Genomic DNA, 17,520 nt, shown 5'->3' on the forward strand with positions numbered 1-17,520 from the left:
CCAAATATTCCTCATCTCAGGTCCCACGCTGGCACTTCTGGTCCCTCCCTCCTGCCTAGTGCCTCGAGAGCAAGCAGCTTGCTATAGGAGATCCCAAATAGGCTCGCTCTCGAGCCACTGCTCTGTGTGTCCAGTCAGACACAGAGCATGGCTTGGTCTTGCCCTCCACTCTCTCTGCGTTGGCTCACTGGCTGTGAATGACAGTAGCGGGAGCTGATGGCTCCTGCTGCTGTTTCAGCCACTGAGGAGGAAGAGTCCTCAGAGAGCTCCTGCTCTCGTATGCATATCACTGGATCAAGTTGGGGCTCAGGTAAGTATTAGGGGGGCTAGGGAGGCTGCTGCACACAGAAGGTTTTTTACTTTCATGCATAGAATACATGAAGGTAAAAAACCTTCAGCCTTTGCAACCACTTTAATAAGTCTGAATTTGGTCTTAAACTGGCTATACATTACTAGATTGTGTTAAAAAAAAGTATTTAAGAACATTTGTCTGATTTTCTAATTGTTAGTGTGGTCATATCAATGTTCATTTTCCACAACAGTAAATAAAAAATTTGAAGGGGCAGAATTTAAAAAAATGCTTTCAAATGAACAAATTTCTAACTGTGAATGCAGTTTTCGTTCTGGAAAGTACATTCATTTCCAAATCGAATTTTTAAAGCAAACAAAATGTTGAAGTACTTTTGAATGAAATTCGTCCAGTCATGGAATGTATAATAAATTTTTGTACAAACGTTCATGAAAAAATATTCATGCAAATAATCGTTTTCAAATCTACTGGTATACAGCCCCCTTTGCACATTCAGGACTGGTAAATAGAAGGGCTTGAAGTGTCTTTATCTTATCACTTAGTCTAATGATTGTGCTCTTTGCAGGTGGTGGAAATGTGAAGATTGAAAGTGTTAAACTAGACTTCAAGGAGAAGGCCCAGGCAAAGATTGGTTCTCTAGATAATGCCCATCATATTCCTGGAGGGGGCAACATAAAGGTAAAAGAACTGAATATATTAGCATTTTAGTATAATATGTTGTGTAAATCACAATATACAACAACAAAATAAAGCAATCCCGATGGAAAGGAGTTGAAGCTCAAAGTCTAAGAAGAAGAAACATAAACTGACAAACCTATGGTACAGCTCAAGTATGGTAGGGCATTTCACATGCATAGAAGCATTACAGAACTATCCTGTTATGTTGACAAGTAGAAAACTTTGGATAACTAGAGTACACAAATGATAGACCTGGAGTTGTTGTTGCATTTAATATGTAAGCTCAAGGATAGTGGCGTAGATAAATAGGGGTGCACCAAAATTTTGGTGGCCGAAACGTTTCGGTCGAAAACACCCCAATCGCTCGTTAGCTGACATGAAAATAAGCACCGATGGTGCCAAAAATAACTACGCCCCCTCGCCGCCACTGCTGCCACCACCCGCCGCTGCTTGGTGGTTCTCAGCCTTACCTGAGAAACCACCAAACGATCCCGATGCTGGGTATAGAGATAAGTGAAGGAAAGATCGCCTCCTCTCATCTCTATGCCCTTGGAGGACCGGAGCAATGTCACTTCTGGTTCTGGCGCCTTGTAATCAAGGCCATTTTTTTTTTTTCATAAAGCACTAGATCAATGATTTTTTTAATCCAATGCATTACATTGTAGAGAAGAGATGTGGGGTCTTATTGACCCCATATCTCTCCATAAAGACCTGTCACTAACTACTTCTATCACAGGGGATGCATGCATTCCTTGTGATAGGAATAAAACTGATTACATTTTTTTTTAAAGGGACAGTGTAAAAAAAAAAAAAATTAAATAAATTGAGAAGAAAAATTTAAAGTACCACAGTCCCCCCGTGCTTGCATGTAGTGGTGAACGCACACATAGCTCACGCCCACATATGTAAATGGTGTTCAAACTACACATGTGAGGTATTGCCACGACCGTCAGAGCAAGAGCAATAATTCTAGCACTAGACCTCCTCTATAACTTTACACTGGTAACCTGTAGAAATTTTTAAAGCGTCACCCATGGAGATTTTTAAGTACCGTAGTTTGACGCCATTCCAGGAGCATGCGCAATTTTAAAGTATGACATGTTGGGTATCTATTTACTTGCCGTAACATGATCTTTAATTTTTTTTTTTTTTTAAATTGGGGTATATATTGTTTTTTTAATTATAAAAAAAAAATTTTTCCAAAAAATATAAATTAATTTTTAAAACCATCCATTTTGGTTTCGGTTTTGGTTTTCAGCCGAGTGCATCCTAAATTTTCCGTTTCGGTACCAGAATTTTCATTTCGGTGCACCACTAGTAGATAATTCTTTATACTTATGGATAGGTGTAACCTATGCAGTGTGAGCTGCAGCATTCATTATGTACCTTACTAATTTAATGCTTCCAATTGTAGCTGTCATTTGTCAATAATATTGCCTATTTTCAACAAAGTAGCACAAATAAATAAAACAAAAAATAAGAAAGTGGAAGTTCAGTCAACATCTAACTAAGGCTAAACCTACTCCCACCCCCATTATAAGCCTAGTCTATCCAACCCTGTAAAGAAAAGATCTGTACACTTTCTTATTCTGAAGCTGCTCCTGTCTGGTTCCATGATTAGCTGTCAGTGGCGGCTTCAATGTAGAGGAGGGGCATGCCCCATAGTAAGCCTATGGGTGAAGTCATCTCCCAGGTACAGTGAGGAACAAAAGTATTTGAACATCCTGCGATTTTGCAAGTTCTCCCACTTAGAAATCATGGAGGGGTCTGAAATTCACATTGCATTCCCACTCTGAGAGACAGAATTTAAAAAAAAAAATCAGGAAATCACATTGTATGATTTTTAAAGAATTTATTTGTCTTGCACTGCTGAACATAAGTATTTGAACACCTGAGAAAATCAGTGTTAATATTTGGTACAGAAGCCTTTGTTTGCAATTACAGAGCTCAAACGTTTCCTGTAGTTCTTGACCAGGTTTGCACACACTGCAACAGGGATTTTGGCCCACTCCTCCACACAGATCTCCTCTAGATCTGTCAGGTTTCGGGGCTGTCGCTGAGCAACACAGAGTTTCAGCTCCCTCCAAAGATGTTCTATTGGATTTAGGTCTGGAGACTGGCTAGGCCACTCCAGAACCTTGATATGCTTCTTACGGAGCCACTCCTTGGTTATCCTGGCTGTGTGCTTTGGGTCGTTGTCATGTTGGAAGACCCAGCCACGACCCATCTTCAATGCTCTGACTGAGGGAAGGAGGTTGTTGCTCAAAATCTCACAATAAATGGCCCCATTCATCCTCTCCTTAATACAGTGCAGTCATCCTGTCCCCTTTGCAGAAAAGCACCCCCAAAGCATGATGTTACCACCCCCATGCTTCACAGTAGGGATGGTGTTCTTGGGATGCAACTCATCCTTCTTTTTCCTCCAAACATGACGAGTGAAGTTTACACCACAAAATTCTACTTTGGTCTCATCTGACCACATGACTTTTTGCCATGCCTCCTCTGGATCATCCAGATGGTCATTGGCAAACTTCAGACAGGCCTGGACATGTGATGACTTGAGCAGGGGAACCTTCTGTGCAATGCATGATTTGAAACCATGACGGCGTAGTGTTCTACCGACAGTGACCTTTGAAACTGTGGTCCCAGCTCTCTTCATGTCATTGACCAGCTCCTCCCTTGTAGTTCTGGGCTGATTCCTCACCTTTCTTATCATCAGTGATACCCCACGAGGTGAGATCTTGCATGGAGCCCCAGTCCGAGGGAGACTGACAGTCGTCTTTAGCTGCTTCCATTTTCTAACAATTGCTCCAACAGTTGATCTATTTTCACCAAGCTGCTTGGCAATTGCCCCATAGCCCTTTCCAGCCTTGTGGAGGTCCACAATTTTGTCTCTGGTGTCTTTTGACAGTTCTTTGGTCTTGGCCATGGTAGTAGTTGGTGTCTGACTGACTGTGGGGTGGACAGGTGTCTTTAAAGAGCTCAGACAGGTGCTACTAAGTTAGATTAATGAGTGGAGTAGAGGTGGACTTTTTAAAGGCACAGTAACAGGTCTTTGAGAGCCAGAATTCTTGCTGTTTCTTAGGTGTTCAAATACTTATGTTCATCAGTGCAAGACAAATAAATTTTGATTTTTTTTTTTAAAATTCTGTCTCTCAGAGTGGGAATGCACCTACAATGTGAATTTCAGACCCCTCCATGATTTCTAAGTGGGAGAACTTGCAAAATCGCAGGGTGTTCAAATACTTGTGTTCCTCACTGTATTTGCAGCCATTGTTGGCTATCTGTCCTCTGCACAAAAGCTGACGCTGGAAAGATCATGTGACCAGACCAGAGAAGCTTCAAAGTAGGTAAGTATATATCCTTTCTTTCCAGCAGTGGTCTCCAAACTACAGACTGGGGACCAGATGCTGCCCTTTGCTTGCCTTTATCTGGCCCTTGGGACACTATTTCATCCACTGGTACCAACAATCAGGTATAATTCCCCCCACTTACACATATGAAGGAGGCACAACGCCTTCCAATTACACCAGCAATGGGGCACAATTCCTCTCACTGGCACCAAACAATAGGGCATTATTTTTTCCCACTGATGTCAGAATCTTTTCTACCCCCACTGGCCTTCCTAAAGTCTGAAGGACAGGAAACTGGCCCTTTGTTTAGAAAGTTAGGAGACCTCTGCTTTACAGGGTTAGATAGAAAAAGCTTAGAATGGGGCAGGAGTAGGTTTAGCCTTAGTTAGATTTTGACTGAACTTTCACTTTGTGACCTGAGTGGAAAAAACATGCTCCCTTAGTGGTCTCAGAGAAGTGATGTAGGTTAACAGTTAATTAAATCCCTTAGCATGTGTTATATGCAATGATGATGCAAATATAGGTTATCTTAGTAGGCTAGTACTGGAGTTTAGGTGGACAACCATGTCTTGGTAGGTTTGCAGTTGTGCCATACTCCTTCCATTATTGGATGATGGATTGAACAGTGCTCCATGAGATGTTCAAAGCTTTGGATTTTTTTTCTTTAAACTAACGCTGCTTTAAACTTCTCCACAACTTTATTCCTGACCTGTCTGGTGTGTTCCTTGGCCTTAATGATGCTGTTTGTTCTCTAATGTTCTTTAACAAACCTCTGGGGGCTTCACAGAACAGCTGTATTTATATTGAGATTAAATTACACACAGGTTGACTCTATTTACTAATTAGGTGACTTCTGAAGGCAATTGGTTCCACTAGATTTTAGTTAGAGGTAGAGCAAAGGTGGGTGAATACAAATGCATGCCACACTTTTCAGATATTTATTTGTAAAAAGTTTTGAAATTCCATTTATCATTTTCCTTCCACGTCACAATTATGTGCCACTTTGTATTGGTCTATCACATATAATCCTAATAAAATACAATTACATTTTTGGTTATAACATGACAAAATGTGGGAAATTTCCAGGGGTACGAATACTTTTTCAAGGCACTGTAACTGTGACAATTGTTATTCATGGCATGTCTTGAATGTAACTGTGTTGGAAACAGTTAAAATCGGTGGCTTTAGTTCTGTATTAATGCTTAAGTTTAGCTAAAAATAAAAACAGAAAAATCTACACAACACAAGGGACATAACTTACAGTTAGTATGATGTGTCTCTTGTGTTGATTCTTCTCTTTCAGTAGAAATCTCCTTCGGGTCCCCCTACCATCATGCTCTTCAGGTTCAGCGGGGGTTAACACAGCTAAGGGGCTGTCAGGAGCTCCTCTCATCAAGAGAACTTCACTATGCCCTTTCCTGCCAGATCTTCTATTCCTAGAAGCTGTACTACAGCCTCTATGAATGACACAGGATTCCTGAATGGAGGGGGTGGAGCTATCAATCATCAACCCATTCCCCCATTTAGAGATCCTGTGTTATTCATAGAAGCTGTAGTATGGCTTCTATAACTGAAAGATCTGGCATAGTCAAGCTCTACTGATTAGGGCTCCTGACAGCCCTTTAGTTGTATTGGCCTCTGCTGCACTCGAAGATCATGATGGAGTGTGGAAAGGGTAGGAGGAAGATTTCTACTGAAAGAAGAAGAATCAACACAAGGGACACGTCATACTAACTGTAAATTATATTCCTTGTGCTGATCCTTCTGTTTTATTTTTAGCTAAATGTAGGCTTTAAGATTCTAATTACTGATTGGCTGGAGGTAGGGGGCAGGTTTTAGTGCTGGGTATAATTGCATTGTACATGGTGTAGGTGGGTTATCTTTTGTCTGGAACTCACCTAAATTGGGCTATGTGTGATGTTTCAAAAAACAAAAAGCAGAGAAAAAAATGCTAGAAACATGTCATTTTTACGATTTTTTTTTTTGTCTGGAATTTTTCTTTAAAGCATCATAGGCAGAATATTGGCATTTACAACTGCATGATGTTCAGAGACTCCTTTTTCATTAATCAGTAAGTCACTGTCCCAGTTGTTCCTGGATAGCAGCCCTGAATCATTGCCAGAACTATGTAAGCAGAAGATAATTTTGAACACTAGTTTATAGAAAAGAATTTTCCAACTCACATTGCTGACCTACATGCTTTATGAAGTGTGCAGATAACACTAAATCATTTTGTATTGCTCTTCTATTTTCTTTCTGTAGATAGACAGCCAGAAACTGCATTTCCGTGAACAGGCAAAGGCCCGTGTAGATCATGGCGCCGAGATTATTACAGAATCTCCAGGAAGGTCCAGTGTGGCTTCTCCACGGCGTCTCAGCAATGTGTCATCCTCTGGAAGCATCAATCTGCTAGAATCCCCACAGCTTGCTACTCTAGCAGAAGACGTCACTGCAGCCCTGGCCAAACAGGGATTATGAATGTGTCCTACTTTTAGCAGTGTATGAAGTTAATATTAAGTAATATTAATAACAAAAATATTTACGCATGAGCTCTTGGCAGGATTTGGGCTCAAAGCAGGTGTCACATTCATTATTTATCCTTCAACACGAAAGAAGCAAATATCACTTCATGCCAAACCTATACACTTGTAGGTTCTTTCATTGTATACATGATTTTCTGCGTGAAGATACCAGATGTACCCATTATGTTACAGACAACAAGTGATGATCTTAGGATAACTGTAGACAGGTAGGTCTGGTCATGCTTCATCACTGTACACTGGAATTAGAAGACCAAATGTCACATATTATAATATTCCCAAAGCATCACCCAAGTTGTTATCACTGCTCTTAACTAGTCTTGCATGGAGCCCTGAAATACTCGGTGTAATTTCAACATGTGCCTGCCAGCCACCCAAACAAAGTTTGCGTAAGAGCCATGTCCAGTCAGAGCGGCTGCTCATCTTCTTGTTCAGTTCAAACAGTGGTTAAGCTCTTTGTTCCATCAGATTCCCAGTCCCCATAGGCTAACAAACCCATTGAAGCTTTGTGCTGTGTCAGAGACCAAGCAAGGTGTGTTTAAGAGAAGAAGACAAACATACACTACTTTTGACGTTAAAAGCAAATCTTCTTAGCAAACAGTTGGTCATGCCATTGCAATGGCAGAGGAAGCAGCCAATTTGAGGAAGATTTTTCAAGGAAGTTATGGGGAATACTGTTGTAAGGGAGCAGTAAATAAAGCACTTGTTTTTTGACTAGTATCTGTATATTTGATGGTCTGTTAGCTACTAGAATGTCTGCTTTGCTTTGTAACATGGCACATTGCAGACTTTTCGAGCAGCTGAGGCCATGAACAGAAAATTTTAGCTTTGTGCATAGGCAGACATTTCCAACACCTTTTTTTCCACCTGTTTGATACAGTATTATTAATCTAGATGTATATATATTTCTCTGTGGCCATGTTTTCATGCATATCCCCAAAAACCCTTTTCATATACTTGAAGATTCCATTTCTTACTCACAGTATCTGTGTCTGTTGCACCATTTGGTAAAGCAGTTTTAGGTAGGCATAATTTAATGTTAGGAAAGCTTCTCTTTTTTCCTATGTAAAAAATACACAAAGCAAGAAAAAAAATGAAGAAAACAACAACATATATTTAAGACAATAAAGAAAAAAAAATGCAGAAAAGCTCTTAAGCATGATGTTGCCCTCATTGGGCTCTTAAGAAGCATTGGCTGTCTTAGATTTCCTTTTTCGCTGGAATGCTCCAAAATGAGAGCTGTTTTGTCAATGATTTTGCTTTTCTCTTGCTCCTCATTTCGAAAGGGCTGCCGTATGCATTGGTTTTTAATCATGAAGGTTCCTGTTTTCTTTTTTACTTACAAAGACTCAGTAGGAAAGAACTGCCTGATTTTGATTTTCCGCTTGCTAAAGTTGAACAAAAGTACATCTGAAGTATTGATTTTGGATTGTGAGGTCTTTAGATTTGACACAATTTTTCAGTGCAGCCTATTAGTTGTATTCTATGTAATAGCTGGTGACCAGTCAGAATGTAACCCCTCTCATCACTGAGGCTTTAATAAGGGGTTATGAGAACTGTAGAAGTGATAATTCTAAATTCACGTATGTCATATCATCATTTATTCCCAAAGAATATGACTTTTTTTATGAATTTTACTATACAACACTAATAGGCTACTATTTAATTATCCATTTTGATAGAAGCTGACATGTATTTTAAACTGATAATCCATATCTACCACCCGTATTATTTAAAGTATATGGAGTGTTGGTAGGTATCAGTTTGCCTAGCAGCCAGTCTTGCAATAGTGTTGTGTAAATTCAGAATTGCTTGCTGTGTAAGCAGGTCCAGTTCTACTTAGGCTGTATATTCATAATTATAATACTTTTTAAAGATAGGATGTCTCCTATAGATTCTAATTAAGTCCTATTGAAACTTCAAAGCCAGAGTTATGCATTTAGTAGTATTGTTTACAGATGAAGTAGGTAAGTACATGGTACTTTGTGATGATATTAGTGTATTTTTAGCAGAGAAAGCAGACATTTGAATACGCAGTAATGCAGTAACATGTATATTACCCCTTTCTAAATTTACACTGTGCTCTAAGCCTTATGTCAAGACAGACAAATTGGGTCTTTATTGTTCCTATCTCTTTTAGGATGGCCACATGGATATTTTACTTGTTCCATATTTTTTTATAGACGAGCACCTGCTGGGCTACCTTAGAAATTGTGTATATCTCTGTAGTAGTTGTACTAGCGCTCAGTGACCTGAGTCAGCTGCAGTCCTTGGGTGGTCTAGAGATGGCTTGCCTGCATCAAATTACAAAAAAAACTGCTTGAGAACAAGTTGCATATTTAGCATAAAAAAAAAAAACCTATTTTAGGATGTTTAACAAGGCATGTAACAGTTTCCATAACCTAAATAAGACACGTTGCATTTCCTAAGTTAATATTTGTGAGCTACATGCTTCTGTACTAATCTGTTCTATTATCAGTGCAAGATAAAAAACATCAGCAATTGTTATCATTTTATTAATAATAAACACGAACAAACTGATTGCTCCTAAAATGTATATCTTTGTGTGACGAATAGGGATCACATATTAGTTGTGGCATGTATCTAGTTGGCTGCAGTCAACACTTTATCAAATACACTGATCTAAGGAAGTCATCAGAGCTACTTGGCTAGGCAATCTTGTAGAGCAGAACTTTCTTCAGAGGCGTGTTGTGTTTGTGGAGGTGTTCTGTATAGTCTTTAAATGTAAAAAATGATGTAGCATTTAAAATGATGTGCTATGTAAGCATTTTATAAATTATGAACAATTTCAAAAGGTTTGGTACATGACAGAAATTTTAGATCAATATGTTCCCCATGCATTCAGATTAAAAGGAACTCATGCTGACTGCCCCAGTCTTATAATTATCCTGCATGCAGCCAGCTTTTCTTGATATCTTGCAGGTGTTTTCCTTCACGGTACAGTAATTAATTTCTAAGTGACCATTACATGTGCTTCTCTACACTCAAATAGCTGATGTTTCACACACCATCTGAATATGGTACAGCTTGTACAGTGTATGTTAAAATATCACTTTTCTTAAAGCAGAACTTTTTGTTCAAGCAAGGTTCACACTAATGCGGTGCGGTACATCGTATATAATTCGCACATGAACCGCACCGCATTTCTGTGCAAATCACACATGCGAATTCTGTGCAGTGCAATTTGAGCCATGCATTATATATGGCTCAAATCGCAACCGCATGCGCACCAAAAAGGTGCAGGACCCTTTTTTGGGTCCACACTAGAATCGCACATTAAAAACTGTGAATTCCGCACCGTATTAGTGTGAACCCAGTCAAAATGACATATTTGTTGCAGTCAGTGCAAATCATTACTGAAGCGCATTTAATTTTGCATTGTGTCTTTTCAACTCTAGAACCCTGACATAATTTTTTTGGGTTGATAACACTATTTCTACTGCAGTGAAATCACTGCTGCATTGTCACTCTGCACTTCCACAATAGGACATAGGGAGTGGGCAGGCAATAAGAAATGTTAATGCTGAATGTCTGCCTCTGCCATGCCTATCATTGGAAAACCATTCTGTCTTCTCCCACATGGTGAACTGGTTTTCACATAACTGTCAGGAAATGCAGTTCAAATAGTAGCTTGCCAGGCACGTGGGAGGACATGAAAAAACTGTTTATTCTGGCCACTCTCTCTGATTCTCTACTCTAACATAGAAAAAAGAGATTTTACTTGAAAAAGAAGGTCATAAAAAAAAAATTAAAAAGCTGATTGCCTGAAAAGTGACTGAAATAGTAAAAGAGAGGTGAAACCTATAGATGAATGTTAATTTATTTTGGTTTGGATGGGCTTCATATTAAAGAGCCTTTAACATGCAAAATTCCAATACTTCCTACTGCAAACAGATCACATTTCTGTTTGAAACTTGCATTTAAAGATTAGAGTTGAAATAAGCAACACATATAGTTTTTTCAGACATTTTTACATTGAGACCAGGATTTGTTACCTATACATGACCACACTTAGTCATTTGAAATATAAAAGAACTGAACAGCTATTTATCTGACAGTCCCCTAGTTTTACAAAATTCCAAAGCCTTTGTAGCTACTGTGCTTTAGCAAAACCCCATTACAGTATTTGATAATGACCAGCAGGACCTAGGTTATCCATCATTCTCCAGTCTTGATCAAGCAAACACATAAGTAATAATATTTTGTATGGAGAAAATGTCTTTATATTTTTTGAAAAAGTGGGTGTAGTCAATAAATATATCATAGTGGGCTTCCCATAGTCCAGGATTAAAAATCTGACACTTTTAGTATCTGTCAAGTGACCTACTTTGACCCAGGGTAATATTGTACACTTGTATCAGTGGACTTAAAAAGTGTAACTTTGGCCATGCAGAAACATATACCCAGAATGCTTTAAATGCCAGGATAACTCTGTGTCCCAGTCTGGAACTGGGCATTAATACTTAGCACTTTTTTCTATTTACCTGAAAGCCTTGTTGCTTAGGTTCCTGGTGAAATGCTGGATTTATTACATTTGGTATTGTATAAAATTATCAAATAGTACAGATCTTATGCTACAACAGAAAACCATAAAAGGTAGACTGAAACAATAATACAAAATCAATCAAATCAATCAAACTTTTCAGGAAAGGGCTTGCACTAAACAATGATGATAATAAAAACTGAGAAACCCAAAACAAGCAACCAGATATAATTTACGGTAATCACAACAGGCCCTCAGATATGTGTGGACATTCAAAGTCTGAATGAAAGTTGAGGGATGATATGTCTGCAAAATAAAATGCAAGCAAAGCCTTTATTTTTATTTAATTTTCACATGTAATAACTTTGTAGAATTAGTTTAAACATTTTCAAGGCAATTTGCATTCTTAAAGTGAACAGTCAAGATAAAAGTGTTCAACTTTAGCAATGGAAAAGAAAAACCGGAGCATTACTTCTGTGCTGAGCTGTGAGGGGTGTGATTTGCGAAACTTGTGCATTTCCCTGAGACCTTTAAAGCCTGTAATAGGGAGGTGTTTATTGAATGGCTGGTGGTAGTTAGTTCATGTTTTTCAATCCAATTTGCAATTGTATTTGTTGCTGTATAGTGATTGTTTTGCAAAATAAACAGCTTGTCATGGTCTGTATTCCTCTTCTTTATTCACACCAATGTTGATGAGGTCATCTGTGTACTTTATCTTGCCCCCCTTCCCTCTAACAGTCTCAATGCTGTTGTATGAGGGTTGGGAAGAGGCGAATACCAAGTCCAAATCAGGTACTTATACTAGTAGCATTTTAAAAAAAAATCTAATGAATAAATTAATAACTAGAAGCATTAATTGTGTCTTTTATATCATACTGGTTGAAATCTCATAATTGCACAACATGTAGCATGTAAGACATAAAAACAAAAAAATTCAAATCAGAGTGCTGTGAGTGCCAATCTTGTCAAAAGCTTTATAATATTATAGTTATAATATTGTTCCATCAGTTTTGCTTTGCAGTATGCTGTGCTTTTGAAGAGTCCTGCTTCTGCATCCTCAATGCCCTGTTTGAAAAATGCACCCACGCACCTTCCATTAAAATCTATGGGAGCTCACCAAAAACATATCAGAAACACACCACAAGTTTTTAAAGTGTGTTTTTTGAGTCACATGTCCATTTTTTCCAGGTGACCAGGGAGGAAAATGTATTCAGAAAGCCTGCAAACTGTATTATGAGTTGCATTGTATTTTAAAGCAATGCATCAAAAATACACTAAAAACACGATATCGCGTTTTACAACCCACAGATGTTAACAGGCCCTAAGTCAATATAGTCAGGCATTGGACCTCCTTGCAACTAAGAAATATAGCCTAGTCCAGGGTTAACTCTAGCATATGCCTGGACAGTGAAGAAGCAGTAGAAAAATGTTGTCTGTGTACTCTAGCCCATTGTAATCTTGTTCACAGTGTTACAGTGATAGGGCTACCACATCATCCCTTTATCACAGGGCATAAATACAGTATATGAATTACGCAGGCTCTGTAAATAACTACACCATATGCAGGTAAGGCACTGATTGCACCTTTATCATCCTCAGAACTTGTGTAATTCATATGTGTTTCGGTTGAAAGGAATGATTCAGCAACCCTGCCAACAATGCTGTGAAAAGCAATCGAGTACTTAGTACCAAGTGCCGACCATTCCTTTTCTAGTTTGAGGTCTGCTGTGCATGTAATACGAGTTCAATATCAAGAAAAAATCAACTAATTGCAGCAGCTCTATGGAAAACATGTTTTTAATTTTTTTATTTATAACTGAATTAAAAGGTGTGAGAACAAACATTAACATACCACACCATATTATATTTTATAAATAAAATACAATTTTTTTTAAATACCAAGCAAAGTTTCTCCAAAAAACAACTATATCCATATTAAAGGAGGAGTAGTGATATACAATTGTTATACAAAATGGGATGGTCCTTGCGTCTCAGATCTCTACACATTTCACTGAACTTTGGAACAACTTCATCAGGAGTCAATCAGGTATTTATTTCTGCAGTATATACATTATATTTCCAATATTTACACATTAATGTGTTTCCATATTATAACCTTACAACAATGGTTTATTATCATTGTATAGTGTACTTACAAAATCCCGCTATTTCATTAGTTCCAGTGCAGTTAGCAAGCAGGAACAATTTCATATATTCACCCCAAAAAGTTTGGTAGGGAGGGGAAAAAAGCAGGAGGGAATGGAAAAATAAACAGACCCACAAATCCTTTCACTTACCATGATGGTTCCCTATAGAATATATATATATTAAGCCCTATATAGGTATTAAGCCCTACTCTAAAAATGCCAATCCTTAAATAAAAATTACCCATAACTGTGTTCACAGACAGTGACTTGAAAATATTCCTGATCCCATGCAATGATATCCATCAGGGAACCATGCCTGTTTTTATTGCAGTGCTTTCTTAAGGTCCGAAGATCATGGGCATCCAATATTGCTTTTTGGCCTTGTCCCTTGCACACATTGAGGAACATTATTTTGAAATTGTTCCTTGATAGTACCACTTACTTTACCAGCTTTTTGTTGCCCTGTCCCAACTATTTTGAGATGTGCTGCCATTATCAATTTTAAAATTACCTTATTTTTATGGTACATTTTCTCAGTTTAAAAATGAGTATGTTTTCTATTTACTATTTTGAATAAATATGGGTTTATGAGATTTGCAGATTCTAAATTACAAATTTCAAGTTTTGAATAAAAGTTTCTGAGGTCTGGATTTCTAATTCCCAAATTCCCAGTTCTGATTTCTAAATTCCCAGTTCCAAATGACAAATTCTGAGTTCTAAATTCCAAATTTCCAGTTCCAGATTCCTTGTTCCAAGTACCAAATTTCAAATTCTGAGTTTCAGAAATTCCAAGTTCTTATTTCCGAATTCTAAATTCTGAATTCTAAGTTCTGAGGTCCAAATTTCAAATTCCAAGTTACGAATTCTAAATTACAAGTTCCAAATTCCAGGTTCCAAATTCCAAGTTATAAGTTCCAAATTCTGACTTCTGAGTTCTAAATTCTGAATTCCAAATTCCAAGTTCTGAGTCCAAAATTCCCAAGTTCCAAGTCCAAAATTCACAAGTTCCAGATTCCAAGTTCAAAATTCCAAGTTCTGATTTAAAAATTTTGAGTTTTAACATCTGAATTCCATGTTCCTAATTCCAAATTCTGACTTCCAAATTACAAGCTCACAAATTCCAAATTCTAAGTTCTGAATTCCAAATTACAAGTTCCCACTTTCCAAATTACAAACTCCCAAGTTCTGAATGCAAAATTACAAATTTTGAGTTAAGAATTCCAAGCTCTGTGTTATGAATTCCAAGTTTCAAACTCAAATTCCAAATTCTGTATTCTGAATTCCAAATTCTGACTTGCAAACAAAGTTTTGAATTCTGAGTTCAAAATTCCAAGTTCTAAAATCTAAATTCCAAGTTCTAAGGTTCAGTTTTCAAATTCCAAGTTCTAAAATGTGAGTTCCAAATTCAGAATTCTGAATTCCAAATTCTGAGTTCCAAATTCCATTTTTCTGAATTCTAAATTCTAGTTTCTTAACTCCAAGTTACAATTCTGAGTTCAAAATTAAAATTTCTGAGTTTTAAATTCCATATTTTGAGTCCCGAATTCCAAATTCTGGTTCCAAATTCTGAGTCCCCAGTTCCGAATCCTAAATTAAGAGTACTGAGTTTTGAGTTCTGAATTCCAAGTTCCAAATTTCAAGTTCTGCCTTACAAATTTAAAATTCTAAGTTCTGAAATATACATATTTAGTTTAGAGTTCCAAACTCAGAATTGTGTATTCCAAGTTCCGAATTCCACATTTTGAATTCCAAGTTCCAGATCCTAAGTTTTGAGTTCCAAATTCCAAATAATAAATTACAAGTTCTGAATTACAAGTTCAGATTCCATTCAGGTGGAACTACACTGCATCTGAGCACCATAAACCAAAAATATTATGTACTTAATTTTTAATATTCGAAGCAAACTCACCCATCCATTTTTGTCTCCATGCTTTATTTTGCTGAGAAATCACTTTGAAAAACACCTCCTAGCATTTCTGGCCATGGTCATTTTGAGTAAGGGCAGACAATTCATATAGTATTTACTTTTTGGAATCCATCTGCTCTTAGCTCAGACGTGCAAGCAGGAGGGTTTGCTTAATTTAGAAAACTCCTCCTCCCCTCCTGAAGACTCTTGGCCTATGATTTACTACTGCTAGAAGGATTCAAAATAGTCAATGTTGATGAAGTGAGTGAAGTTCTGTTTTGTTTTACATACAGACATGAGTTTCAGAGAAGTTAGAGTTGATTTACTGAAAGTAAAAAAGCTGTTCACTTTGCAAGATAGTTTTCAGCTTGCAAGGAAATTTTCTTGCAACAACAGATGTCCAACCTGGCCTATTTAGTAGCCGGTCCTAAGGACTAATTCTCCTCCCTGCCCCTCTACCCAAACCTGACTGTATCACAATAACGGCTTTAAAAAGTTACATGAACATAAGGATGTGATTTAAAATGTTAGAATTATATTATCCACTTGCTCTCCAGGGGATTTACCCCCCTTCCTGACCAGGCCATTTTTTGCGATACGGCACTGCATTAATTTAACTGACAATTGCGCGGTCATGCAACACTGTACATAAATTAAATGTATGTCATTTTTTTTTACCATAAATACAGCTTTCTTTCGGTGGTATTTGATCACCTGTGCATATTTTATTTTTTGCTTTTTACACAAAAAAAGGCCAACAATTAAAAAAAAAAAAAAAAAAAAAAACATTTTTGACTTTTTGCTATAAAACATATCCAATAAAAAAATTTTAAAAATCAAATTTCTTCATAAATTTAGGCCAAAATGTATTCTGCTACATGTCTTTGCTAAAAAAATCATCAAAATAAGTGTATGTTAATTGGTTTACATGACAGCTATAGTGTCTACAAATGGTGATATATACTGTATACTGGAACTTATTTTTTTTTATACTAGTAATGGCGGCAATCAGGACTGCAGCGGGCATTCTGACACTGGGCGGGAACTGACTAACTGCCAATTACATCCACAGTGACACCAATACAGTGATTAGTGCTAATAAAAAGGACTGACACTGTACTAATAACACTTGGCAGGAAGGGGTTAACATCTGGGGCGATCAAAGGGTTAACCATATGTGTTTTGCATTGTGTGCTTGGGAGACATGCTGCTTTGTTTCTCTCTATTGTGCAGAGAGACACAAAGCAGCATGTCCATGCTGACAGGAGAGAGATCTGTGTTGTTTACACACAGATCTCAGCCCTGCTGATGATCACTGAGTCCCGGACAGGAATCGCTGCCCGGGACCCAGTGATTGACATCCCAGCAGCCAATATTGGCATGGGTATCGGCAATATTGTCATGTGCACGCCCCCTACCCGGAAATGCAAATCACGTATATATACTGTACATGATTTTGCGCAGCCATGCTGCCTTGTAGCTATAGTGTGGAAGGCAAGTGTATAAATTATGTGCTGCTTCAAAATAACAGAAGGTTAAAAAAATGTATAAATAAAGACAATTTCTTCTAAAGCTGAACAACTATTAAAATGGAAGAAGGTCTGTATTGCATTCATTTAGATTTAAACCTTATCTCACCAAAATGAAATTCCTGTTGAAAAGGATGCCTAAAATCTGACTTTATCTTATGCAGACTTCTGGGAAAATCAATTAGCCAATCACACAAGCAGGAAATTACATTTTTGGAGGTGCTGTGTACACCAGCAGTGTACAGAATTCTTCCAGGTTGCTATATTGCCATGAATTTTACAGAAAATTACAGAGATGCAGATTGAAATAGAACATTAATTTTTATTAACATAAAATTAAAATATGATTTGCAATATTTTTTCGTGCAAGTGGAGTTACTCCTTAAGGGATGTGCCATCAATGCTGGAATAACTAAAGTAGGTAAATATATCAAACAACTGGTAAAATAAATTTTGGGGTTTATTACCATAGGGCTTGAAGCAGGTATGGAATGAACTACTTGGAGGGTGCTAGTTAGGCCAGGCTGGGAGTCTCCCAGGGTATATTTGTGCA

General features: G+C 37.6%; 1 protein-coding gene across 21 annotated transcripts in view; it reads left to right on the forward strand.

Moving 5' to 3' along the window:
- MAP2 (microtubule associated protein 2) overlaps window positions 1-12,045 on the forward strand; it is a 297,262-nt gene extending 285,217 nt beyond the window's left edge. For all 21 annotated transcript variants that reach the window (XM_089671950.1, XM_089671989.1, XM_089671981.1 and 18 more), the window contains 2 exons: window positions 876-988; window positions 6,604-12,045. In XM_089671950.1, coding sequence (XP_089528076.1) covers window positions 876-988; window positions 6,604-6,819 — 329 coding nt within the window. In that variant the 3' untranslated portion in view covers window positions 6,820-12,045. The remainder of the gene's footprint in view (window positions 1-875; window positions 989-6,603) is intronic.
- Window positions 12,046-17,520: the final 5,475 nt, after the last annotated feature.

Source organism: Staurois parvus, unplaced genomic scaffold (genome assembly GCF_062004578.1).
Source record: "Staurois parvus isolate SC_StPar_1 unplaced genomic scaffold, SC_StPar_1.0 ptg000011l, whole genome shotgun sequence".
In the NCBI taxonomy this organism is placed as follows: domain Eukaryota; kingdom Metazoa; phylum Chordata; class Amphibia; order Anura; family Ranidae; genus Staurois; species Staurois parvus.